A 26941-nucleotide genomic window follows, 5' to 3' on the forward strand; every position below is an offset into this window, starting at 1 on the left:
ACAAAATTTTCTATATTTTTCAATTTCAATTTATTCAATTCAATTGTAAGTTACATTAATTTATAAATTTCATGTATGTGTATAAGTAAGTATAATAATAATTATATTAACCCCGCGAAGCTAACACAAAGAGAAGGAATATGATCACCTCAAACATGTTTCAAGAGCAAAATGTTATTTTTGGGTGGTGACCATGTAACATGGTTTTCGCAACCATGTTATTTTCTCGGAAATAATGTATCTGATTTCGGCAAGCATGTCATATTTGACGAGAAAATAACATTTTAGTGACAAACATGTTACATGGGCACCATACAAAAATAACATTTTGCTCTTGAAACATGTTTGAGGTGATCATATTCCTTCTCTGCGTGAAGCTTGAAACTATGCAGGGATATAGCGATAAGATATTGACAAAATTTTCTAAAGAAATAAAATTTCTATAGAAAATTTCGGGCGAAAAATGTATATGCGACCTATATCTACATCTGAACCGTCAGTCAGTGTAAAACAGAGTGTGAAGCTGTGCACACCAGAATAAATCCTTGAAAACGGTTTTGACGACGTCAAGCGAAATATTGGAAATAAAATTTAAATAAAAACATCAATCTTATGTTTTTTAATCGACCTATAGCCGAAACTATGATAAGTATTGCTTAAAAATAAAATAAAAAGGTCAACGATAATCAATCAGAAAAAGATATAAAATTTTGAAAAAAATTTCTATAGAAATAAAATTTTGACAAAATCTTCTATAGAAATAAAATTTTGTCAAAATTTTATTTCTATAGCAAAAAATATTGACAAAATTTTCTACAGAAATAAAATTAAAAAAAAAATCTTCTAAAAAATCAAATTTTGACAAAATTTTCTATAGAAATAAAGTCAATTTTCTATAGCAATAAAATTTTAACAAAATTTTCTATAGAAATAAAGTTTTGAAAAAATTTTTTATAAAAATTAAATTTTGACAAAATTTTCTATAGAAATAAAATGTTGACTAAATTTTCTATAAAAATTAAATTTTAACAAAATTTTCTATAGAAATAAAATTTGGACAAAATTTTCTATAGAAATATTAACAAAATTTTCTATAGCAATAAAATATTGACAAAATTTTCTATAAAAAAAATATAGAAATAAAATTTTGACAAAATCTTCTATAGAAATAAAATTTTGAAAAAAATTTCTATAGCAATGACTTATTGACAAAATTTTCTACAGAAATAAAATTAAAAAAAAAAAAAAATCTTCTAAAAAATAAAATTTTGACAAAATTTTCTATAGAAATAAAGTAAATTTTCTATAGAAATAAAGTTTTGACAAAATTTTCTATAAAAATTAAATTTTGCCAAAATTTTCTATAGAAATAAAATTTAGACTAAATTTTCTAAAAAAATTAAATTTTGACAACATTTTCTATAGAATTAAAATTTTGATAAAATGTTCTATAGCAATAAAATATTGACAAAAGTTTCTATAGAAATAAAATTTTGACAAAATTTTCTATAGAAATAAAATCTTAACAAAATTTTCTTTAGAAATATACTTTTAACAAAATTTTCTATAGGAATAAAATTTTGACAAAACTTTCTACAGAATTTTTTGTTTGGAAGGTTTTTGGTAGAATTTTCTCCAAATTTTGTAGATTATTTTTGGCTCGGTTTGAAACCCTGATTGCTATACATTTGTGTGGGTAAAGTAAATTTTTCGTTTCGGGTTTACTTTATTTTACATCTCTTTCCACGTGTTATCTATGAAAACAACTAAAAATGAATATTAAATGTTTTTATTTCCACATACACATATAATTGATATATAATCCAAAATTATTGATAATTTTCCACATTTACTGGTTTCGAAATACAAACGGATATAGAAATAAAAATTCTCTGCTATAAAAAGCTTACACATACACACATCAGAAACATTCGTATAAATTAACACAAGTACTCGTATATTCATATTAATACATATTTATTTACAATACAAATATATTCAAGTGACTGATCACTGCTAAATGTAGTCTGTAATTAACATAAATGTTATTTCATCATTTGGTGAGTATTCATATTTATTTCAAGTTTTTTATTTTAATATGTATTAGGTATTCAATATAAGTACAACGTTTTTTTTCCATAATTTGTAATCAATTTGCATTTTTTCAAAAAAAAAAAAAAACAAAACAACACGATTATTAATTTAACATTAAAAATCCATTGGTATAATAGACGAGAACCAAACTGTTAATGTGATTGGTACAATTGCAGTCTATTTTAGCTTCATCCTTTACAAAGAGACACAAACACTCATCCTCTTGGGGCCAATTAGATATTGTTACCATATTATGCCAATTAATGAATTCAACATAGCCAAAGAGGCCACAAACGACATCTGTGGAATATAATTAATTGAAAATCAATTTTAAATAATATTAATTTATTTATGTATAACGTAGGAAAACACCTAATGGAATTTCTTGCACCGCAAAAAAACGTATATTTCATCAATAAAGCTAAGTGGCTCATACACAGAAAAAAATTTCACGAACATTTTTCCAATTAAAATCTTAATTGAGTTTTAAAATATATTCAATTAAAAGTTTAATTGATTCAACAAATTTTTTAATTGAAACAAAAATCAATCTCACAAATTCATAGTATCAATTATTATACCCTCCACCATAGGATGGGGGGTATATTAACTTTGTCATTCCGTTTGTAACACATCGAAATATTGCTCTAAGACCCCATAAAGTATATATATTCTGGGTCGTGGTGAAATTCTGAGTCGATCTGAGCATGTCCGTCCGTCCGTCCGTCCGTCTGTTGAAATCACGCTAACTTCCGAACGAAACAAGCTATCGACTTGAAACTTGGCACAAGTAGTTGTTATTAATGTAGGTCGGATGGTATTGCAAATGGGCCATATCGGTCCACTTTTACGTATAGCCCCCATATAAACGGACCCCAAAATTTGGCTTGCGAGGCCTCTAAGAGAAGCAAATTTCATCCGATCCGGCTGAAATTTGGTACAAGGTGTTAGTATATAGTCTCTAATAACCATGCAAAAATTGGTCCACATCGGTCCATAATTATATATAGCCCCCATATAAACCGATCCCCCGATTTGGCTTGCGAGGCCTCTAAGAGAAGCAAATTTCATCCCATCAGGCTGAAATTTGCTACATGGTGTCAGTATATTGTCTCTAACAACCATGCAAAAATTGGTCCACATCGGTCCATAATTATATATAGCCCCCATATAAACCGATCCCCCGATTTGGCTTGCGAGGCCTCTAAGAGAAGCAAATTTCATCCGATCCGGCTGAAATTTGGTACATGGTGTCAGTATATTGTCTCTAACAACCATGCAAAAGTGGTCCACATCGGTCCATAATTATATATAGCCCCCATATAAACCGATCCCCCGATTTGGCTTGCGAGGCCTCTAAGAGAAGCAAATTTCATCCCATCAAGCTGAAATTTGCTACATGGTGTCAGTATATTGTCTCTAACAACCATGCAAAAATTGGTCCACATCGGTCCATAATTATATATAGCCCCCATATAAACCGATCCCCCGATTTGGCTTGCGAGGCCTCTAAGAGAAGGAAATTTCATCCGATCCGGCTGAAATTTGGTACGTGATGTTAGTATATGGTATCCAACAACCATACAGGAATTGGTTCCTATCAGTCCATAATTATATATAGCTCCCATATAAACCGATCCCCAGATTTGACCTCCGGTGCCTTTTGGAGAAGCAAAATTCATCCGATCTGCTTGAAATTTGGTACGTGATGATCGTATATGATATTTAACAACCATGCCAAAAGTGGTCCATATCAGTCCATAATAATATATAGCCCCATATAAACCGATCCCGAGATTTGGTTTTGGAGCCTCTTGGAGGAGCAAATTTCATCCGAGTGGGTTGAAATTTGGTACATTGTGCTAGTATATGGTCGTTAACAACCATGCGTACCTAGGTCCATATCGGTCTATAGTTATATAAATCCCTCAGATAAATCGATTTCCAATCACACAAAAATTGTATATAGCCCCCATATAAGCGACCCCCATATTTCAATTCTGGCTCTCTACGTACAAAAAGTCCATATCGATTCGTAATTATTTGTAGACTTAACTATACATAACTTTTTTGTCTAATATATACCATGTATGGACTAAATCACAATTCAGAAAACGATGTTAAGAAGTTTTAAGATACCACAACCCAAGTAATTCGATTGTGGATGACAGTCTTTCGTAGAAGTTTCTACACAATCCATGGTGGAGGGTACATAAGATTCGGCCTGGCCGAACTTACGACCGATGTGGACCATTTTTTGCATGGTCATTAGAGACCATATACTAACACCATGTACCAAATTTCAGCAGGATCGGATGAAATTTGCTTCTCTTAGAGGCTCCGCAAGCCAAATCTGGGGATCGGTTTATATGGGGGCTATATATAATTATATAATTGGTCCGATGTGGACCAATTTTTGCACAGTTGTTAGAGACCATATACTTACACCTTGTACCAAATTTCTGCCGGATCGGATGAAATTTGCTTCTCTTAGAGGCTGCGCAAGCTAAATCTGGGTATCGGTTTATATGGGGGCTATATATAATTATGGACCGATGTGGACCAATTTTTGCATGGTTGTTAGAGATCATATGCTGACATGATGTACCAAATTTCAGCCGGCTCGGATGAAATTTGCTTCTCTTAGAGTCCCCGCAATCCAAATTTGGGGGTCCGTTAATATGGGGGCTATACGTAAAAGTGGACCGATATGACCCATTTGCAATACCATCCGACCTACATCAATAGCAACTACCTGTGCCAAGTTTCAAGTCGACAGCTTGTTTCATTCGGAAGTTAGCGTGATTTCAACAGACGGACGGACGGACATGCTCAGATCGACTCAGAATTTCACCACAACCCAGAATATATACTTTATGGGGTCTTAGAGCAATATTTCGATGTGTTACAAACGGAATGACAAAGTTAATATACCCCCCATCCTATGGTGGAGGGTATAAAAATACTACGTGAAATGATTCCATTAGATCTACACGCAAAAAAATAATTCTTTCCTCCCAAACGAAATTTTAGACAAGCAAAGTTCGTTTCTCATTTGCTTTTCGCTGTAAGGAAGTGTATTTGGAATAAAAGTATATACTTTTTGTGATAAACGTTTATTCTTTTCCAGGATGTAAAAACATTTTCATAAAGACAAACTCAAAAAAAAAAACATTGTTTTCTTGCTAATTGCATTTTCCCTCACATCTTTCTCACATCCACGAGGTTTTTTAGTTCTTAACACCTTTTTCTTGTAATACCAACAATGTAGAAGAAATTATACGATTTTATAAATTTTTAAAATTTTTTTACCTTTCGCCTGGACGGAGAATCGAACCGCGGACCATGCACTTTGTAAGCCAACACACTAACCACTGAGCTATGTACCTGTTATGGTCATCAATAGATAAATATCCATATAAGTTATATTTATATAGCATAGCTTGCGGCGCCCACGAACCGAATAAACAAAGTTTATTTAACAGAAACAAACATTTAGTTTGGCACCGTGGAGCAGTGGTTGCTACGTCCGACTTGCATGCCAAGGGTCGTGGGTTCGATCCCTGCTTCGGCCAAAGTTTTCTTTTTGTTTTTTTTTACATATATTCCAGATATGTTCGGAAGATTCCGAAAAAATATTAAATTTTGAACTGTAAAATGTGTCTTATTAAAGACCTAAAGTCAGAAAAGAACAGTGTTTGATATAAACGAAATGGAATGTGTTGTTGTTTCAAAAAAAACTTTTTTTATTGAAAAAATAAAAATTTTGTAACAAACGAATTTTTTTGGTGATAAAAGTTTAAAATTTTCGAAGCAATTCAAAAAACTCTAACAAACGAAAAACGTTTTCGGTACAGGTTTTCCAAACGTTTTTTTCTTTGCGTGTATAAACTTTTGCATGCGCTTTTTTTTCTTCTTCTGAAGATAGAAAGTGTTTTTTTTTTCGCGGCAGTTCCGTATTTTTCAAATGCGGTTTTCAAGTACGATTTTGTGAATAAATCCTATCAGGAAGACAATACTGTGTTCTGTATTATCAGGCAAAACTGAAGTTTCTTTGAAATCTGGTGAGTTTTTCGCGTTTAAAGTGGTTTCAAAGACCACGTAGGGGCAAATGGAGAAATCTCCAAAATTGTCACCAGGGAGAATTCTGGAGATTTATTTCTTGGGGGCTTATTTGCCGGAGCCACAGCATCAGATCGACGCTGAATAGTTTTAGTCCCCACAAATCTCCAGGGATGGACCGAATCTACCCATGTATGTTGCAGGAATCCTTCGACCTCTTATGTGACTCTTATATTGAATTATTCTCGGCTTCCTTGAGGTATAGGTATATCCCCAAGACTAGGTAAAGAGTTAAGGTGATCTTCATCCCGAAGGCAGGCAGAATAGTGCATGGAACGGCTAAGGACTTCAGACATATTAGCTTGAGGTCCTTCTTGCTAAAGACATTAGAAAAGATTTTGGATAACCACATCAGAAATCAACTGAACGGGTAACTGTCAACATGCGTACTTAAAGGGCAGATCTGTGAATTCGGCGCTACACTCTCACTTCCAAAAATGTCCTCCCAAAGATGTTCTTTATTTTAACTGCACAGGAACTTCATTTGAGTCATTTTTTTATAACTCGCTTTTTTCATATTTTTAATGGGGAAATTTAAAATTTTATTGTTTCAAATGGGTTAAAAACAGATTAAAAATATTTGATGTCAAACGTTCCAGACAAGCGTTATAGTGTATTTAAAAATCATAAAAAGTTTTAAAAATTATTTATTCGTCAAAATATCACAAAATTTCTTTATTCACATCCAAATCACTGGATTCGCATCACACCTTAAGAAGTTTGAAAATTCAGTGCAACGGCTATTGAAATGGTGGACATCCGTCCTATGACAAGCAGTGCTGCCGCTACTACTTCAATCGAAGTATTTTGCTTCATTTTCACAAAATTTACTTCGTCACTCCTTCTTCCAAAAATCTGCTTCACTTTTTGTTCTGCTTCAAATTTTTAAATTTTATATACTTACACCATGTACCAAATTTCAGCCGGATCGTATGAAACTTGCTTCTCATACAGGCTCCGCAAGCCAAATCGGGGGATCAGTTTATATGGGGGCTATACGTAAAGTGGACCGATATGGCCCATTTGCAATACCATCCGACCTACATCAATAACAACTACTTGTGCCAAGTTTCAAGTCGATAGCTTGTTTCGTTCGGAAGTTAGCGTGATTTCAACAGACGAACGGACGGACGGACGGACATGCTCAGATCGACTCAGAATTTCACCACGACCTAGAATATATATACTTTATGGGGTCTTAGAGCAATATTTCGATGTGTTACAAACGGAATGACAAAGTTAATATACCCCCATCCTATGGTGGAGGGTATAATAAAATGAATTATATTGTTTTGTTTTCAAAAATGTATGCTACTTCAATTTTATTCAATCTACTCCACTTTTTTCCAAAATCTACTTCACTAAATTTTTCACTAGCGGCAGCACTGATGACAAGCCCATGTTAAAATCATCGCTTCTGCGCCAATTTTGCACCACTTCCGGATCCAAAAAAAAATGTTGCTCCTATTTTGATTTTGGAGTTCACTCTTCAGTTGTCAAAATGCCGTCCAAGCAAGAAGAGCAGCGTATCAAAATTTTGCTCGCGCATCGCGAAAATCCGAGCTACTCGCACGCAAAGCTGGCAAAATCGCTAAAAGTTGCCAAATCAACCGTTACAAATGTAATTAAAGTGTTTGGGGAACGTTTGTCGACAGCCAGGAAGTCTGGATCGGGGGGAAATCGAAACCCGGAAGCCGCTGAGACGACAAAGAGAGTTGCCAGTAGTTTCAAGCGAAACCCTAACCTCTCTCTCCGAGATGCCGCAAATAAGCTGGGTGTATCGTCTACAACCGTGCATCGAGCCAAAAAACGAGCCGGACTATCGACTTACAAGAAGGTTGTGACTCCAAATCGCGATGATAAACAAAATACGACGGCCAAAGCGCGATCCCGGAGGCTGTACACGACGATGCTGACGAAGTTTGACTGCGTGGTAATGGACGACGAAACCTACGTCAAAGCCGACTACAAGCAGCTTCCGGGACAGGAGTTTTATACGGCAAAATAAAACGGCACATAAAACTGTCAAAGTTCGCAAAGAAATATCTGGTTTGGCAAGCCATCTGTACCTGTGGCTTTAAAAGCAGCATTTTCATAGCTTCCGGGACTGTCAACCAAGAAATTTACGTGAAAGAGTGTTTGAATAAACGTCTGCTGCCTTTCCTGAAGAAACACGGTTGTCCCGTACTGTTTTGGCCGGATTTGGCATCTTGTCATTACGGTAAAAAGGCCATGGAGTGGTACGCCGCCAACAACGTGCAGGTGGTTCCCAAGGACAAGAACCCTACCAACACGCCAGAGCTCCGCCCAATTGAGAAATACTGGGCTATTGTCAAGCGGAACCTAAAGAAGACCAAAAAACTGCTAAGGACGAGCAGCAGTTCAAGGCAAACTGGCTTTCTGCGGCGAAGAAGGTGGACAAGGTGGCTGTACAAAATCTGATGGCAAGTGTCAAGCGCGAGGCCCGGCAATTCGGATTTGGAAAAGCGAAAGCCTAACTGAATATTTTTCCTGAATTTTATACTAATTGAACTTAAAAAAGAAATTTTTTAAATAAACGATTTCACCGATTTACACGCGTTTTCCCTTGACCAAATTTTGACCGTATCACCCTTTATTTGTAGATGGTGCCTTGACCCGGAGGCTACAGAAGACTCTTATTACTTTATGTGCCAGTGTCCGGCATTATCTTTTAGAAGAAACAAGATACTGGGTTCCTTTCTTTCTTTCAGGATATTACTGAGGTACGGGACTGTAATTTAAAGGATATACTCGCCTTTATCAAGGCTTCTGGGTGGAAGACCTAGAGAACCGTATTTTTTCAAGAACGCAAAGGAGATGTGACCGACCCGGGCAGCCGAAGGCAGATGTCGAAGAGGAAAGAAACAACCATGAGGAATTATAATGGACCAACATGGTCTGGGTGGACACCATTTTTCCTTTCTACGGATTTGGTGTCATCCTCTATATATTTGGTGTCATCCTCTATAACCTAACGCTTGAACCAATTGTCGAAGCAGTTTTGCCACTCTAATCGATGTATCTCCAAAACATGCATTCTGAACTCATTTACCGCTTCATTAGGTGTGGAACACGATCCATCATTCATCACCTGTGACGATGTCATAAACGCGTTTCACACCACGATGTTCATCGATGTATTGCTGTTGAGTTAATCCACATCGAAATTTGTAAAAATAATTGCACAAAAATGTACACGATTTAATTTCATTTCGGTTAACCAATCAAAGGCGACACTCATACAGAACATTTTCTTAGCATATTTTTAGGCGTCGCACTTGTCGGCTTAATAAAACACTATGGTTGCAGAAATTTGTACGATTTATGTTAAGGCACCGATCACATCCGTAATTTTAAAGGAATCTGGGTTCAAAATTTACGAACACGTGTTTACTAATTAAAAAGTTCCACAACATGGCAAAAATATCACAAAAAAAGGAAAAAAGTTCTAAATTTGTAATTTGAAAGAAAGTGGCTAGTGGGAACTTAATGGTGAAGTGTTTAATTTAATAAAAACCAACGTCTAAAATCCAAACCAAAATAACAGGTTGGCTGATAAGTCCCCGGTCTAACAAAGAAAAACACGTTTTTTTGTCAAAATTCGTTTTTATTATTCAACATAGTTCCCTTCAAGAGCAATACAACGATTATAACGACCTTCCAATTTTTTGATACCATTTTGGTAGTACTCCTTCGGTTGTGCCTCAAAATAGGCCTCAGTTTCGGCGATCACCTCTTCATTGCAACCAAATTTTTTCCCTGCGAGCATCCTTTTGAGGTCTGAGAACAAGAAAAAGTCGCTGGGGGCCAGATCTGGAGAATACGGTGGGTGGGGAAGCAATTCGAAGCCCAATTCATGAATTTTTGCCATCGTTCTCAATGACTTGTGGCACGGTGCGTTGTCTTGGTGGAACAACACTTTTTTCTTCTTCATATGGGGCCGTTTTTCCGCGATTTCGACCTTCAAACGCTCCAATAACGCCATATAATAGTCACTGTTGATGGTTTTTCCTTTCTCAAGATAATCGATAAAAATTATTCCATGCGCATCCCAAAAAACAGAGGCCATTACTTTGCCAGCGGACGTTTGAGTCTTTCCACGCTTCGGAGATGGTTCACCGGTCGCTGTCCACTCAGCCGACTGTCGATTGGACTCAGGAGTGTAGTGATGGAGCCATGTTTCACCCATTGTCACATATCGACTGGGGTGTATTACGAGTTAACAGCTGCAAAAACCGCTCAGAATCATCAACACGTTGTTGTTTTTGGTCAAATGTGAGCTCGCGCGGCACCCATTTTGCACAGAGCTTCCGCATATCCAAATATTGATGAATGATATGACCAACACGTTCCTTTGATATCTTTAAGGCCTCTGCTATTTCGATCAACTTCATTTTACGGTCATTCAAAATCATTTTGTGGATGTTTTTGATGTTTTCGTCGGGCGTCCACTGCGTTCACCGTCCTCCGTGCTCATTTCACCACGCTTGCATTTTGCATACCAATCAATTATTGTTGATTTCCCTGGGACAGAGTCCGGAAACTCATTATCAAGCCAAGTTTTTGCTTCCACCGTATTTTTTTCCCTTCAGAAAACAGTATTTTATCAAAACACGAAATTCCTTTCTCTCAAACTAATTGACTTACAGACGTCAAATTTTGACACGAATCATTTGAAGGTTGGTACTATATAAAAATAATATGCATTTAATACTAGCGACGCCATCTATGTGTCAGACCGGGGACTTATCAGCCAACCTTATATCATGAAATCAACCCAACTCATGTACCAGTGTATTAAGACGACAAAATTGAATTTTAACTCCATTTTACTTACTCTGCTCCAAATATAAATCTCTATACACATCGGGAATATTCAGATGGCGTATAACATTTATCTCACGATAAACTTGTGTACACTTTTGACTGGCCAATATCTGGTAAGCGGTCTCTGAACCCAAGGTAGGAGCACAGATATGATGCATGAAAACATACAACAAGAGAATCCTGCAAATAAATAAAAATGAAAATAGAAGAAATACAAAATGACTGTTCGTAATACTGAATTGATTTTGAAAGATCCCCAATGAAATCGTCAACTCCAAAAATGTGTCCCATTCGTGGAAAAAAATCCCAAATTTGTGGAAAAATCCCCAATACATACTTTTCGTTGCATATTTTTAGGCATACCAAATTTGGTTGAAATCGGTTTAGATTTAGATATAGCTTCCATAAGCAACGGCCTATATATAGTGCGTCGTTGGTAAGGTATTTGAGAGAACTTTCTTGAAAGTTTTTGGGACAAGGAACATTTTTTAAATACATTTTTTTGGAAATTAAAAATACGAATTGAAACCTTTATAACTTTTGAACTAATTATGATATCATTATGATTTTTTAATGAGTTTATCGGGGGGACATTTTTTTGAGAAATATTGCCGAATATACCATTCCCAAAATTCGTATCAAAAATTCCCAAACTTGGAAGTTGGAAGTGGACCAGTGTAGCCAGTATTGGGGATTTTCCCCAAATTGGGGATCTTTTTTCGTGAATGGGGACGAAATTTATGAGTTGGCGACATGAGTATTTGCTGGGGATTTTCCCATAAATTTGGGAATTTTTGTGATGATTTTCGAAATTTCTACATTTTTACAAAAGAAGCCTATCGCTTCGTCAACATTTAAAAAAGAAAATTGTGTTGCTCTTTATTCCACGGCATACGAAAGATCGTAAATGGAGCATTTGAACAAGAAACGGACACAGAATTTTATTTCGGGCGACCTTAATATTGATCTACCACCGCTCGAACAATAAATAATCTACCAAACTTGGGAGAAAATTTTACCAAAAAAAATCTTTTTTTTTATTTTTCCAAAATTTTATTTCTACAGAAAATTTTGTCAAAATTTTGTTTCTATAGAAAATTTTGTCAAAATTTTGTTTCTATAGAAAATTTTGTCAAAATTTTATTTCTGTAGAAAATTTTGTCAAAATTTTATTTCTATAGAACATTTTGTCCAAATTTTATTTCTATAGAAAATTTTGTCAAAATTTTAGTTCTATACAAAATTTTGTCAAAATTTTATTTTTATACAAAATTTTGTCAAAATTTTATTTCTATAGAAGATTTTGTCACAATTTTATTTCTATGGAAAATTTTGTCAAAATTTTATTTCTATAGAAAATATTGTCAAATTTTTATTTCTATAGAAAATTTTGTCAAAATTTTTTTCTATAGAAAATTTTGCCAAAATTTTATTTCTATAGAAAACTTTGTCAAAATTTTTTTCTATAGAAAATTTTGTCAAAATTTTATTTCTATAGAAAATTTTGTCAAATTTTTATTTCCATAGAAAATTTTGCCAAATTTTTATTTCTATAGAAAATTTTGTCTAAATTTTATTTCTATAGAAAATTTTGTCAAAATTTTTTTCTATAGAAAATTTTGCCAAAATTTTATTTCTATAAAAAATTTTGTAAAATTTTTATTTCTATAGAAAATTTTGCCAAAATTTTATTTCTATAGAAAATTTTGTAAAATTTTTATTTCTATAGAAAATTTTGTCAAAATTTTATTTCTATAGAAAATTTTGTCAAAATTTTATTTCTATAGAAAATTTTGTCAAATTTTTTTTCTATAGAAAATTTTGTGAAAATTTTATTTCTATAGAAAATTTTGTAAAATTTTTATTTCTATAGAATATTTTGTCAAAATTTTATTTCTATAGAAAATTTTGTCAAAATTTTTTTCTATAGAAAATTTTGCCAAAATTTTATTTCTATAGAAAATTTTGTAAAATTTTTATTTCTATAGAAAATTTTGTCAAAATTATATTTCTATAAAAAGTTTTGTCAAAATTTTATTTCTATAGAAAATTTTGTCAAAATTTTATTTCTATAGAAAATTTTGTCAAAATTTTATTTCTATAGAAAATCTTGTCAAAATTTTTTTCTATAGAAAATTTTGCCAAAATTTTATTTCTATACAAAATTTTATTAGAATTTCATTTCTATAAAAAATGTTGTCAAGGTTTTATTTCTATAGAAGATTTTGTCAAAATTTTATTTCTATAGAAAATTTTGTCAACATTTTTTTTCTATAGAAAATTTATGAAGTACCTCTTTGAAAAATCTATAAAAAATCAACCATATCTGGTAGAATTATGGTAACTGCGGCACCAACTGGTAACTGTGTCCACCAACAATTTTACTACTTGAGTATTTAAAAGTAAATTTTCTTTCATAAATACAATGTGACCGAACTCCCATTTTAATATCTCTAGCATTGGGAAGACCGGCCTCCGGTCTATTGGTGTTGTGGTTTTAAATCTTGATATTATTGCAGTTTGCAAGCTGGACAAAATCAATTTTTTTTTGGTTTTTATTACTGATTTTCTACAAGGGAGCCTTTTTTTAACTTGTCAAAAATGTATTGGGGATTTTTGTGAAGAATTTAAATTTAAATTGTGGATTTTTGGGGACCAAAGCATCAAAATTTGAGTGGGACATATGTTAAAAGAAGAAAACGTTATTTATTGGTAATTTGAATATTTCTCAGTTTAACGGTAGGGTGTTGAAACCTTTTGCAGTTAGAGCCTTCTTGGAAAAAGATCGGCTTAGCAATCGGAGCTTTGGCAAATGAGAATTTTTTAGAACAATGGTTTTTCTTTTTTAAAACTTGCAGATTTTGGGATGAGAAGAACTCATATACTTTTTGACCAAAATGGCCGATAAAAGTAAACGTATCATAATTTGGTGCTTTTTCCCAAAAAATTGATCAACATTCTGAATTTTTTTTGAAATTCCAAATTATGGAGTCTACAACTTTTAATCTAAAATACATAGGTATACAATTTTTTCTTTACAATGCGTAGAATTTTATAGTAAATGCACGATCCCCCAAAAACGGACTTTCTAGATTCCAAATACTGATCCCACTTTGTTAAAATTTTGCAAAAAAATAAATTGCTATAAAAGATATTGGCACACGCACGCCAACCTTTTTGGAGGCTTTTTACAAGTTCTATCCGGCAAAGAAGAAATCATCGTAATCGGTTCATAATTGCGGATTTGCAGCTAAAACAAAATGTCATACCCCCGAGGTAACCAACTTTCAATGCCTACTGGTTAGCCCGTGGACCCACGACGATCCACAAACTTGCAAACTTAGAGGAAACACACAAATTATGTTTCTATCTTTATCCGTTCAAAAAACGATTTGAAACCACTTTGTGAGGTTTGATTATTAATTCTGTTGTATTTAGCATTTCAGTCAATGTTAATAATACTGAATAAATTTTGAAAAATCCCCAATGGAAGCTAATCACTAACTCTAAATATTTGTCCCCATTTGTGGAAAAAATCCCTAATTTGAGAAAAATTCCCAATACTACCTAAGGTCACTCTTAGTTTTATACACTACAGAATTTTTCGTTGCATATTTTCAGGCGATAACCGCATCTGCTTGAAAACAGCGTACTATAAGAATGTAAAGGTAGCCATAAATAATAATATGGTAATCTCCATTATTTGTTAAGGAACCGATCATATTCGCAATTCTAAAGGGAATCTTACCAAAATTTTATAAAAAACAAGTAAGTAAAGTAGAAAGTCGGGCGGGGCCGACTATATCATACCCTAAACCACCATTACAGAATTAGTAATCATAAGCATTTGTGGGGTAACATATAGGTCTGGGAGATAAACCGCAGTTGCATATTTAAGAAAATTAAGGGGTACATATCTATGGGTGCTTTGTGTCAATCTGACTATTGCTCATAGTCAATGTTGCCAGGGAAAATGTTCGGTTTACCCTATAAGGACAAAAAAAGTTCCCTACTTTCCCATACATTCCCAAACAATTTTCTCTACTATATTTTTCGTTAAATTTAAAAAAAATGTACAAAACAAAAATGGTTCTAAGTACTTTATTATCTTAAAACATGAGTATGCAACGTATATAACTTAGAATATAAATTTGTATTACCACCACGGTTGCCACAGTTGGTAGAATTCTACCCAAATTAGTAATCTTTTTTGTTAAATCTCTATAAAAATAAAATTTTGGAAAAAGTTTCTATAAACAAATTTTTGTGAGAAATTTTTCTATAGAAATAAAATTTTGACAATAAATTCTATAGAAATAAAATTTTGAGAAAAAATTCCACAGAAATAAAATTTTGAGAAAATTTTTTATAGAAATAATATTTTGAAAAAAATTTCTATAGAAATACAATTTTGACAAAATGTTCTATAGAAATAAAATATTGACAAAATTTTCTACAGGAATAAAGTTTACCACACATTGTTAAAGATCAAGCCTTGCCGGCTTCTAATTTCCTCCTCTAGAGACACCAAAATGTAAAAATTATTACAAATTGTGTTGAGTGAAAATGTCCTACATTGTGGCCCTACGTCCCTACAAAACGCTAAATATTAGAAAAACCCTACATATAGGGAATTTCCCCTACTTCTAGCAACACTGGCTGTGTTGATATTGAGCCTACGGAGTTAGTATGCCACTAATATTGAGCCCATATTAAAAAAAGAGAAAATCGTTAAATTAGTGTGGGTAATAAATACAAATTTGTAAAAATCGAGCAATATTCTTATGTAAGAGCTACAAGTACGTATAAGTACGATCGGCTAGTATATCAAAATTTGAGTAATATTGGTTAATAAATAAGAGTACTATGGCCAAATTGGAGCGATGCATATAAATGGAAGCTATATCTAAATCTGAACCAATTTGCATAATATTTTGCGGGTTTGATTAATACCACAAAAGGTTACCTTGTGCAAGATCAGTTAAGAAACCAGGCCTGTATGGTCAAACATAAGGTTATTAGGGGCGAATTTTTCAAAATCGGGTGATACATATATGGGAGCTATATCTACATCTGAACTGATTTCGATGAAATTTTGCACATATAGTTAGTACTATAGAGGACTGGATCTAGCCAACTTTTAATTAGATCAGTTAATAAATAAGGGTTCTATGTCCAAATTTGGGAAAATCGGGCTATACATATATTTGGGAGATACATCTAAATCTGAACCGATTTCGATGATTTTTTGCACATATAGTTAGTGCTATAGAAGACTACATTTAGCGAAATTTGGGTAAGATCGGTTGATAAATAAGGGTTTATCGGTTGATAAATAAAGGTTTTGTTGCCACATTTGGGAAAATCGGGCGATACATATATATGAGAGCTATATCTAAATCTGAACCGATTTGGATGAAATTTTGCAGACTTGAAGGGCGATGGAAAATATTACCTTTTGCCAAATTTGGTGACGATCCGTTTGAAAAAAAGCGCAACGTGACCCCATTTGTCGAAATCGGGCGATACATTTATATGGGAGCTATATCTAAATTTGATCCGATTTGTTCCAAATTCAATAACGTTCGTCCTTGTGCCCAAAAACCTCCCTGTACCAAATTTCATCAAAATCGGTTAATAATTGCAACCGGAATCCTGTGAACAACAAATACATGGACAGACGGACGGACGGACACCAAGCGCTAGATCGACTCAGGAGATGATTCTGAGTCGATCGGTATATATTTTATGGGGTCTAAAATCAATATTTCTGGTAGACACATTTTTTGGCCGATCAAACTTATTATACCCTGACCACTATGTGGTTTAGGGTATAAAAACGATACTTAATTTAAAATTGACACAACATAACAAAACTATGTAAAAACTATCACACTTAATAGAACATCGAAAAAGTGCCACAAAATTGAAAAAAGTAGCAAATTTTCATTTTTTTTTCACTATAGTGGTACAACCACAACAATGCTCTAAAATTATTTTTAATGTAGCAAAACAAAAACAAAGCACTTACTGATGAGTTCTCACATATCCATATGTTGGCAAATCGGTAACCATAAAATCTATACACTCCTGTGAAAGTTGACACTTTGAATCCAGGGTTGCAATCGATGCTAAACATTTATCGGATAGTAAAGTAACATCACGATCCTTTCCCACTAATTGAGTGTAGTTTTTTATCAGCGATTTATACTCGAAATGAGTATCAATGTGACGTTCTTTAAGTACCGGTGGTAGAAGTAAGACATTCTTTTGAAAGAGATTATCAATGACTGAAATTAATATTGAATGAGGGAAATTTTTTAAAAATAATTATAATTCATATATTCACTATTTATAGCCTGTTTCTGTATGTCGCACGAGCTCTATCGATCGACTGAAGTGCATAGAAACAGCTGATTTTTGGTTATAAAATCAGCTGTTTGTATCCATTTCAGTCGATCGATAGAGCTCGTTCGACATACAGAAACAGGCTGTTAATCTATATGTAGCTTACCAATTTTTTGTGTATTTTCAAAATCAGCATAGCCTGTATTACGGATAATTTTATCCAATTTTTGCAATAGATGATAATTGACCTGTTGCTCATAACGATTTGATTCGATGTAACGTTGATGTTCTAAAATTAATTAAAGAAAGTGTTTAATTTGTAATAAAGTCAAATATATACACTGAAACAAAAGAATTTAGTGATTTTTGATATACGCAGTTTTGACAATAAATTTAAAATTTCTGAATTACGATTCGATACCATCTCAAATTTTTAATATATGGGGGAGCTATATCTAAACCTGAGCCAATTTAAATCAAATTTGGCTTGCTATGTTATTGTTAATTCTACTCGCTGTACAAAATTTCACATAAATCGGAGTGAAACTAAGGCCTCTTTGGTAATATGAGTGTGAAATAGAGTGAAAGATATATATGGGAGCTATACCTAATGGTCAACCGATTTCCAAAATCAATAGGGTTCTACTCTGACCCAAAAGACATATTTGTACCAAATTTGAAGTCGATCGAGCTAAAACCGCGACGTAGACTTTAATCACAAAAATGTATTCACAGACGGACGGACATAGCAAGATCGACTCAAGGACCCACCCTGAGCATTATTGCCAAATGCACCATGTGTCTATCTCGTCTCCTTCTGGGTGTTGCAAACATATGCTCTAACTTTCAATACCCTGTTCCACAGTGTGGTTCAGGGTATAATGATGGAAATTTCCAACAAAAAAGAAATTAAAAAAGTTCGGCCAGGCCGAATCTTAGGTACCCTCCACCATGGATTGCATAGAAACTTGTACTAAAGACTGTCATCCAAACTTGCCAATGGCAAGGTATCTTAAAACTTCTTAACACCGTCTTCTCAATTGTAAGTTAGTCCATACGGGGTATATATTAAACAAAAAACAGGGCGATTAAATACGTATATAATTCAGTTTGACAAAATTTTCTATAGAAATAAAATTTTGACAAAATTTTCTATAGTAATAAGATTTTGACAAAATTTTCTATAGTAATAAAATTTTGACAAAATCTTCTATAGTAATAAGATTTTGACAAAATTTTCTATAGTAATAAAATTTTGACAAAATTTTCTATAGTAATAAAATTTTGGTAAATTATTTTTGGGGATCGGCTATATATAACTATAGACCGATACGGACCAATGGTGTTAGCGGCCATATACTAGCGCAATGTACCAAATTTCTACCGGATCGGATGAATTTTGCTCCTCCAAGAGCTCCGAAGGTCAAATCTGGGGATCGGTTTAAATGGGGGTTATATATAATTAAGACCGGTATGGACAAATTTTTGCATGGTTGTTAGAGACCATATACTAAGACCACATACCAAATTTCAACCGGATCGGGTGAATTTTGCTCTTCCAAGGGTCTCCGGAGTTCAAATCTGGGGATCGGTTTATATGGGGGCTACATATAATTATGGACCGATATGGACCAATTCCTGCATGGTTGTTAGAGACCATATACTAACACCATGTACCAAATTTCAGCCGCATCGGATGAAATTTGCTTCACTTAGAGGCTCCGCAGGCCAAATCTGGGGATCGGTTTATATGGGGGCTATATAAATTTATAGACCAATGTGGACCAATTTTTGCATGGTTATTAGAGACAATATACTAACACCATGCATCAAATTTCAGCCGGATCGGATGAAATTTGCTTCTCTTAGAGGCTTCGCAAGCCAAATCTGGGGATCGGTTTATATGGGGGCTATATAAATTTATGGACCAATGTGGACCAATTTTCGCATGGTTGTTAGAGACCATATACTAACACCATGCATCAAATTTCAACTGGATCGGATGAAATTTGCTTTTCTTAGAGTCTCCGCAAGCCAAATCTGGGGATCGCTTTATATGGGGGCTATATATAATTATGAACCGATATGGACCAATTTTTGCATGGTTGTTAGAGACCATATACTAACAACCATGTACCAAAATTTCAACTGGACCGGATGAATTTTGCTCCTCCAAGAGGGTCTGCAAGCCAAATCTGAGCGTCGGTTTATATGGGGGCTATACGTAAAAGTGGACCGATATGACCCATTTGCAATACCATCCGACCTACCTCAATAACAACTACTTGTGCCAAGTTTCAAGTCGATAGCTTGTTTCGTTCGGAAGTTAGCGTGATTTCAACGGACGGACGGACGGACGGACACGCTTAGATCGACTCAGAATTTCACCACGACCCAGAATATATATACTTTATGGGGTCTTTGAGCAATATTTCGCTGTGTTACAAATGGAATGAAAAAGTTATACCCCCATCCTATGGTGGAGGGTATAAAAACTTATTTTAAAATATTTTATTTCTATAGAAGATTTTGTCGCAATTTTATTTCTATAGAAGATTTTGTCGCAATTTTATTTCTATAGAAAATTTTGTAACAATTTTCTACAGAAATAAAAATTATTTCTATATCTTTTTTTACAAAACTTTATTTCTGTCGTAAATTTTGTTAAAACTTTCTCTTTATAGAAATTTTTTTCAAAATTTTATTTTTAAATTTTTTTTTTCAAAATTATATTTCTATAAAAAATTTGGTCAAAATTTTATTTCTATAGAAAATTGTTGCAAAATTTTATTTCTATAGAATTTTTTTCAAAATTCTATTTTTATCAAAAATTTTGTCACAATTTTATTTCTATAGCAAATTTGGTAAAAATTTTATTTCTAAAGAATTTTTGTAAAAATTTTATTTCAATATAAAATTTTGTCAGAATTTTATTTCTGTTGTTTTTGATTTCAGCTTAAAACCATGTAGTCATTACATCAACTACAAGTATAGTTTAACCAACAGAGGAAAAGAATGTTTGTCAAATTTATTTGGGCAAAGCCCTATAGACTGATTGAATGGACGCACGTTTCGGAATTACCACATTGCTCATCAGCATCTTTTACTTGCAGCAAAACTATCAACCAATTCTCAGAATAAATGCTGGTAGTTGACTAAACCCAAAGTGAACCACACTTGAACCTTCCGCAAAAAGGTTTATGATAGTCGGCTTTTGCCGAAATAAATCTTTGTACAAACATTTTATTTCTATAGAAAACTTTGTCAAAATTTTATTTCAATAGAAAATGTTGTCAAAATTTTATTTCTATAGACATTTTTTCAAAACTTTATTTCTATAAAAAATTTTGTCAACATTTTATTTCTATAGAAAATTTTGTCAAAATTTAAGTTCTATAGAAAATTTTGTCAAAATTTTATCTCTACTGAAAATGTTGTCAAAATTTTAATTCTATAGAAAATTTTGTCAAAATTTTATTTCTATAGAAAATTTTGTCAAAATATTATTTCTATAGATTAATTTTTCAAAAACTTATTCAAACATTTTCCATAGAAATAAAATTTTGAAAAAATTGTCTATAGAGAAATAAAATTTTTTCTATAGAAAATAAATTTTAATACTATATAAAATTTCTATAGAAAAAAGTATAGAAAAAAGTTTTCTATAGAAATAAAATTTTGACAAAGTTTTCTATAGAAATAAAATTTTGACAAAAATTTTTATAAAAATAAAATTTTTAAAAGAAATAAAATGTTCACAATTTTTTTAATACAAATGAAATTTTAAAAAAGAAAATTCGTTAGAAATAACATTTTGACAAAATTATCTATAGAAATAAAATTTTGACAAAATTCTTTAGAAAATAAAATTTTGACAAAAATTTTAATGGAAATAAAGTTTTTTTCTAAAGAAATAAAATTTTGCATAAATTTTCTATAGAAATAAAATTTTGAAAAAATATCTATATATATTGGCAAAATTCTATAGAAATAAAATTTTGACAAAAATTTTAATGGAAATAAAGTTTAGACAAAATTTTCTAAAGAAATAAAATTTTGCATAAATTTTCTATAGAAATAAAATTTTAAAAAAATATCAATATCTATATATATATATTGGCAAAATTCTATAGAAATAAAATTTTGACAAAAATTTTAATGGAAATAAAGTTTAGACAAAATTTTCTAAAGAAATAAAATTTTGCATAAATTTTCTATAGAAATAAAATTTTAAAAAAATATCTATATGAATAAAATTTTGAAAAATATCTATACCCCCAATATGTGTGTACGTACCAATATATCTAAAGACAATAGATGCAGCATGACATTTAGGAATCTGTTCATGTTTTACTGAATGCCCCTGAGATATATAAGGACGCATTTCGCTGAACTTTATCTATACTTGTCGGATGCTGAAGTGCTGGACACCAGACCAAAAGACCATATTGCATTATAGGTCTAACCACTGCCGTGTACAGCCAATGCCCAATTTTCGGGTTTAGTCTCCATTAAGGGAAAACTCCTTTTTTGTAGAGATTTTTTCTTAAAATTACAAGCGTAGGGAAAAACAGACAGATTTTAATTCTTACTTCAAATGTAGGAAATTTTTTCTATTTCCAAAGTTTACTAAAATTTTCCAAAAAAAAGAAACACATTCGTTTAGTATTTCAAATATTTTAAGACCCAAAATGGTAGTAAAATTGGGACACAATTTCATAAAAAATCTGAATATAAATTAATGCAATGTTCTGTTCTGTTGCCATATGATACTTTGGCAATACAAATATCTAAATTGTCTGCAATGAGCTTGAAGGGTTATTTTTCGATCTCATTTATAATATACAGAAGGAATTTTAAATGGATCTTGTCGCTGGGAAGCAAATTTGCTTTACCAGTTAATCAAAACAATTTTGCTCCAGTCCCTCTAATAGCAGACATAGAGCAATGGGTACAAAGCATAGATGACACTAAAGAAAAGGAAACACTGAGGGGAAAGATAGCAAATAGGATAACAAATTATAAAAGAAACGCAAGAAATAATGGAAGAGAGAAATTTATACTGGGTATTTACGAAGAAACTAAGTCCGTTATTGAGAGAAATAAGGATATTATGGTTACCACCGCAGACAAAGGAAATAAAACAGTAGTTTTATACAAAAATGAATATCGCGAAAAAATGAGGCAACTACTCAACGATAAAAATACTTATAAGGTTATGGATACTGATCCCACAGAAAAACTGGAGAAGATAAATAACAGAATTGTAACGGAGCTTCATAATAATAAACTCTTAACAAAGTGGGAAAAATTAAAACTAACAAGTGTTTCAGCCAAATCTCCTGAACTATATGGATTACCAAAAATTCATAAAGAAGGCACTCCACTCCGTCCGATATCCTCATCAATGAATGTCCCCTGTTACCAATTATCAAAATACATTGGATCAATTCTAAAAAATATAATATCGATAGAATACAACACAGTGAACTCCTTAAACCTGAAGCAAAAACTGAAATCTGTAATATTAGAAGATGACGACATCATTGTTTCGTTTGACGTGGTATCATTATTCACAAATATACCGACACACCTAGCTATTAAGAATATTATGGACAAATGGGAAATACTGAAGAAAAACACAACGATTCCGAAACTAACATTTCTGAAGATTCTCAATTTTTGTTTAAAGGACAATAACTATTTTATGTACTCTGGAAAAGTATACCAACAAACTTATGGAATGCCAATGGGCAACCCATTATCACCTACGATCGCAGATATCGTACTTGACACACTTCTGGACGACGTATTAAACGAACTAAAAGACATGAATGTAAAAGTAAAATTTATAACAAAATACGTAGATGATTTGTTTGCGGTTATCAAGAGGGAAGATGAAGACACCATAATGAAATTACTAAATACCTATCACAACAAAATAAAATTTACTATCGAAAAAGAAAAAAACGGCGAATTACCATTTTTGGATATGACGATAATAAGGAAGGAAAACTCTTTGATGACAAATTGGTATTGGACCTAGGCTTGCCAGATGGCCTGGATTCGCCTGGATTGTCCCGGAATTTCGTCTCTAGGAAGTGTCCCGGATCTTTCACAAAATTTACCAAATATCCCGGAATTTCAATTACTCAAGGCATATGTTTTATTTTTTTACATTTCTTAAAAATGAAAACGATTTAAAATTAAATCGCTTTCAAAAATATTTTTGGTTTTGGATTTTCATACATTTTAAATGTACATTTGTTTGTCCGATTTTGTACCATTTCATTTAATCTCACCACTTTGAGAAAAAAATCAAATCACTGTCTTGCGAATCATCAGCTGTCACTTGAGTAGTAAATGTAAAAAAAAATATACGAAAATATCCAATTCACGTTTTTCTGCAAAATGCATTTTAACAAATTATAAATCAAGTTTGTGCTTCCTGCCATCATTTCAAAGTTCGATTTTATCCTATGATTACCATAGACCCTTTAGTGACACTATAACAATCCCCAATTCGGATACGAAATATACCTAAAACCATGTCCATGCCGATATCCAAATTCCCAGTCCAGTCGAAAGCCACTACAAAAGAAGCAGCGATTGTCACCTCAGAGCTTAAGTTTGTTTGTCAAACCCGAAAGTAATATGCCAGTAAATATGAGTTTAGGTTTCCGTTTAAAAAAATATTCCCAAAATTATTTACGTTTTATATAAAATCGTCGCAGCCATCTTGGGAGAAAGTTTCAGAGGCTCCAATATATTTAGGAATTTCAAAGCTTGCTGATAATTACGACTACGCCATGGCGTTTATGCAAATTTACCAAGTTATAAAATATGGGGAACTAATATCGAAAAATATGACTGTTTTTGCTTGTCCCGACAAATCCCGGAATGTACGGCGCAATGTCCCGGATTTCGGCAACCATCATCTGGCAACCCTAATTGGACCAAGGGAGAAAAAATGCGAAGGTACTATAAAAACAAAAAAGTTTTTCAGTGTACCGTACATCCCAAAACTCACAGACTGCAAATCATTAGGGAACATTATAAATACCGAAAACTCAGTAGCAGCATATACAGTGAGCAGCAAAAGTCATGGTACCCCATACAAACAAAAAAATCTTTAGTAATTCCTCAAAAACTACTTCTCAAAAGTTTTAAAACTTATTTTTATTTTATGTACTCACTCCTGTACTACAACACTACAAACAAAAAATTAACTTATTTGTCAAAACAAAATATTAAAAAAAATGGAGATCTTGTTAAGTCCATATTTTAGCACAGCATAAGTCATGGTACCCCTGAAGAAAAATAAAAAAATATTGAAATTTTATGATTTTTAGAACTAAATTGTTGTACCTAATACTTGGTAGGATATCCTTTGAGTCGTAAAACTTCATTTAATCGGTCGGGCATTGAGTACACAAGCTTTTTAGTGTAGTCCGGCGATATTTTACCCCATTCCGTCAGAAGTATTTCTTTGAGTTGAGCCTTGCTGGAAATTGTATGATTTCGGATTCGTTTTTCTAAATGATCCCATAGATGCTCGATAGGATTCAAATCGGGGCTTTGTGGAGGAGTTATCAGCATATGTGGTGTATTATACGCGATCCACATCTTAACTTCAGCAGCGGTGTGCTTGGGATCATTGTTCTGTTGAAAGTAATAATTATCACGAATCTTGAGTTTTTCAGCACTTTGGTTTAGATTTTGTTTCAAGATATTCATGTAAACTGTTTTATTCATTATTTCCTCAATGAATACCAAATTTCCAACACCTGCTGCTGACATGCATCCCCACACCATTACTCCACCTCCACCATGCTTCACCGTTTTCCGAGTATTCTTTGGATTGAGCTCTTCGCACTTTTTTCGCCAAACCAAAGCGCGTCCATCCGATCCAAATATGTTATATTTTGATTCGTCGGAGAAAATTACATTTTTCCAGAAGTCATTTGTCTTGTTTTTATATTCTTTTGCGAAGTCCATACACTTCGTCTTGTTTTTTCGCTAACATGTGGTTTCTTGCGGGCAGTGCGAGCATTGTATCCAGACCTCTTGATGCATCTACGTACTGTGTCTGCAGAAACTTCTTTTCCTAATGATTCTTTTAATTCTGTAGCGATTTTAGGAGCGCTGGTAAATGGATCATTTTTGATAATAGCTTCAATTTTCCGTTCTTCTCTATAATTGAGTTTCGGGGGACGGCCTGTTCGAGGTTTGTTTTCAATTAGATTTCCTTTTTTGTACCGATTAACAACTTTTTGGATGGTTGATTTGGTTCTGTTTATAATTTTACCTATTTCGGAATAGGATTTACCCATTTTATGGTTATTAATTATTATTTTTCGCTCTTCCACAGATAATTCTTTTCTAGACATTTTAAAAACACGTTTGTTTCAACTTGTTGCACAAAAACACTCGTTTGTAAATGCGGGAAGTACCGTTATTAGATCAAAAGAGACTTTGACAAAACCCTAAATAGTTGCCACATGTTTTGGTAAACGATTTTATCCCACGAATGATGTAAAACACCTCCTCTCCCTAGGGGTACCATGACTTATGCTGTGCAAAAATATGAAATTTACCAGATCTCGATTTATTTTTAAATTTTGTTTTGACAAATAAGTTAAATTTTTGTTTGTAGTGTAGTAGTACGGGAGTGAATACATAAAATAAAAATAAGTGTTATAACTTTTGTGAAATAGTTTTTGAGAAATTACTAATTTTTTTTTTATTTGTAGTGGGTACCATGACTTATGCTGCTCACTGTAGATCGAATGAAACTCTCAGTAGAATATTCACAAAAAGCACAACAAAGAACAAAACAGACAAATTGAAACTAAACAACGTTGTATATGAAATTACATGCGATGGAAACAAACAGGAACAATGCAACAAAAAGTATGTGGGGACAACAAAACGAGCACTCGGCACTAGGCTAGCAGAACATGAAACCGACATTAGAAAAGAGAAAGAAACAACAGCACTTGCACAACATATTAAAGAGAGTGGACACAAAGCTAACTTCAAAACAGTAAGAATACTTGACAGAGAGAAAATAGAGAATAAACGCTACACTCTTGAGAGCTTAAGAATCCAACAGAGGCTGCAGATATCAATAAATACAAAAGAAGACAAAGACAACACTAAACTGCAATATTCCATCGCTATAACTTGACAAGGAACATTCTGTGATATAGTATTAAGTTTAGACTTGACTCCCTCACATTGTGCAATTATTTATATTATTATATTATTAGTGTCGTGTTGTCCAGTTTTATAGTAATATAAGTAATTTTTATAATGTAACAGAATCGTAAGTCTGAACTAAATATTTGAAATCAAAAAACTAATTAATGTATACAAAATTGTTGACAGAAAATCCAAAATAAATACACTCTCCTGATGAAGCTGAAAACCCATACCAGCGAAACGTTGAGAAAAAATAAAATGAAAACACATCGTTTTATTTACTAAAAAATTAAAAACTACTGACCAAAAAGCCTATTAGAAAAAA

At 32.8% G+C, this 26941-nt stretch overlaps 1 protein-coding gene across 1 annotated transcript in view; it reads right to left on the bottom strand.

Annotated features, from left to right (window-relative positions):
• Positions 1–1965: 1965 nt before the first annotated feature.
• The window catches only part of LOC142239952 (uncharacterized), a 31442-nt gene continuing 6466 nt past the window's right edge, over positions 1966–26941 (bottom strand). Inside the window, exons 5-8 of the mRNA XM_075311684.1 lie at positions 17579–17701; positions 17096–17354; positions 11075–11244; positions 1966–2394 (exon numbers count right to left, since the gene is read on the bottom strand). Of these exons, the coding sequence (XP_075167799.1) occupies positions 2198–2394; positions 11075–11244; positions 17096–17354; positions 17579–17701 (749 nt within the window). The 3' untranslated portion in view covers positions 1966–2197. The remainder of the gene's footprint in view (positions 2395–11074; positions 11245–17095; positions 17355–17578; positions 17702–26941) is intronic.

Source organism: Haematobia irritans, chromosome 5, assembly GCF_050003625.1.
Source record: "Haematobia irritans isolate KBUSLIRL chromosome 5, ASM5000362v1, whole genome shotgun sequence".
Taxonomy (NCBI): Eukaryota; Metazoa; Arthropoda; class Insecta; order Diptera; family Muscidae; genus Haematobia; species Haematobia irritans.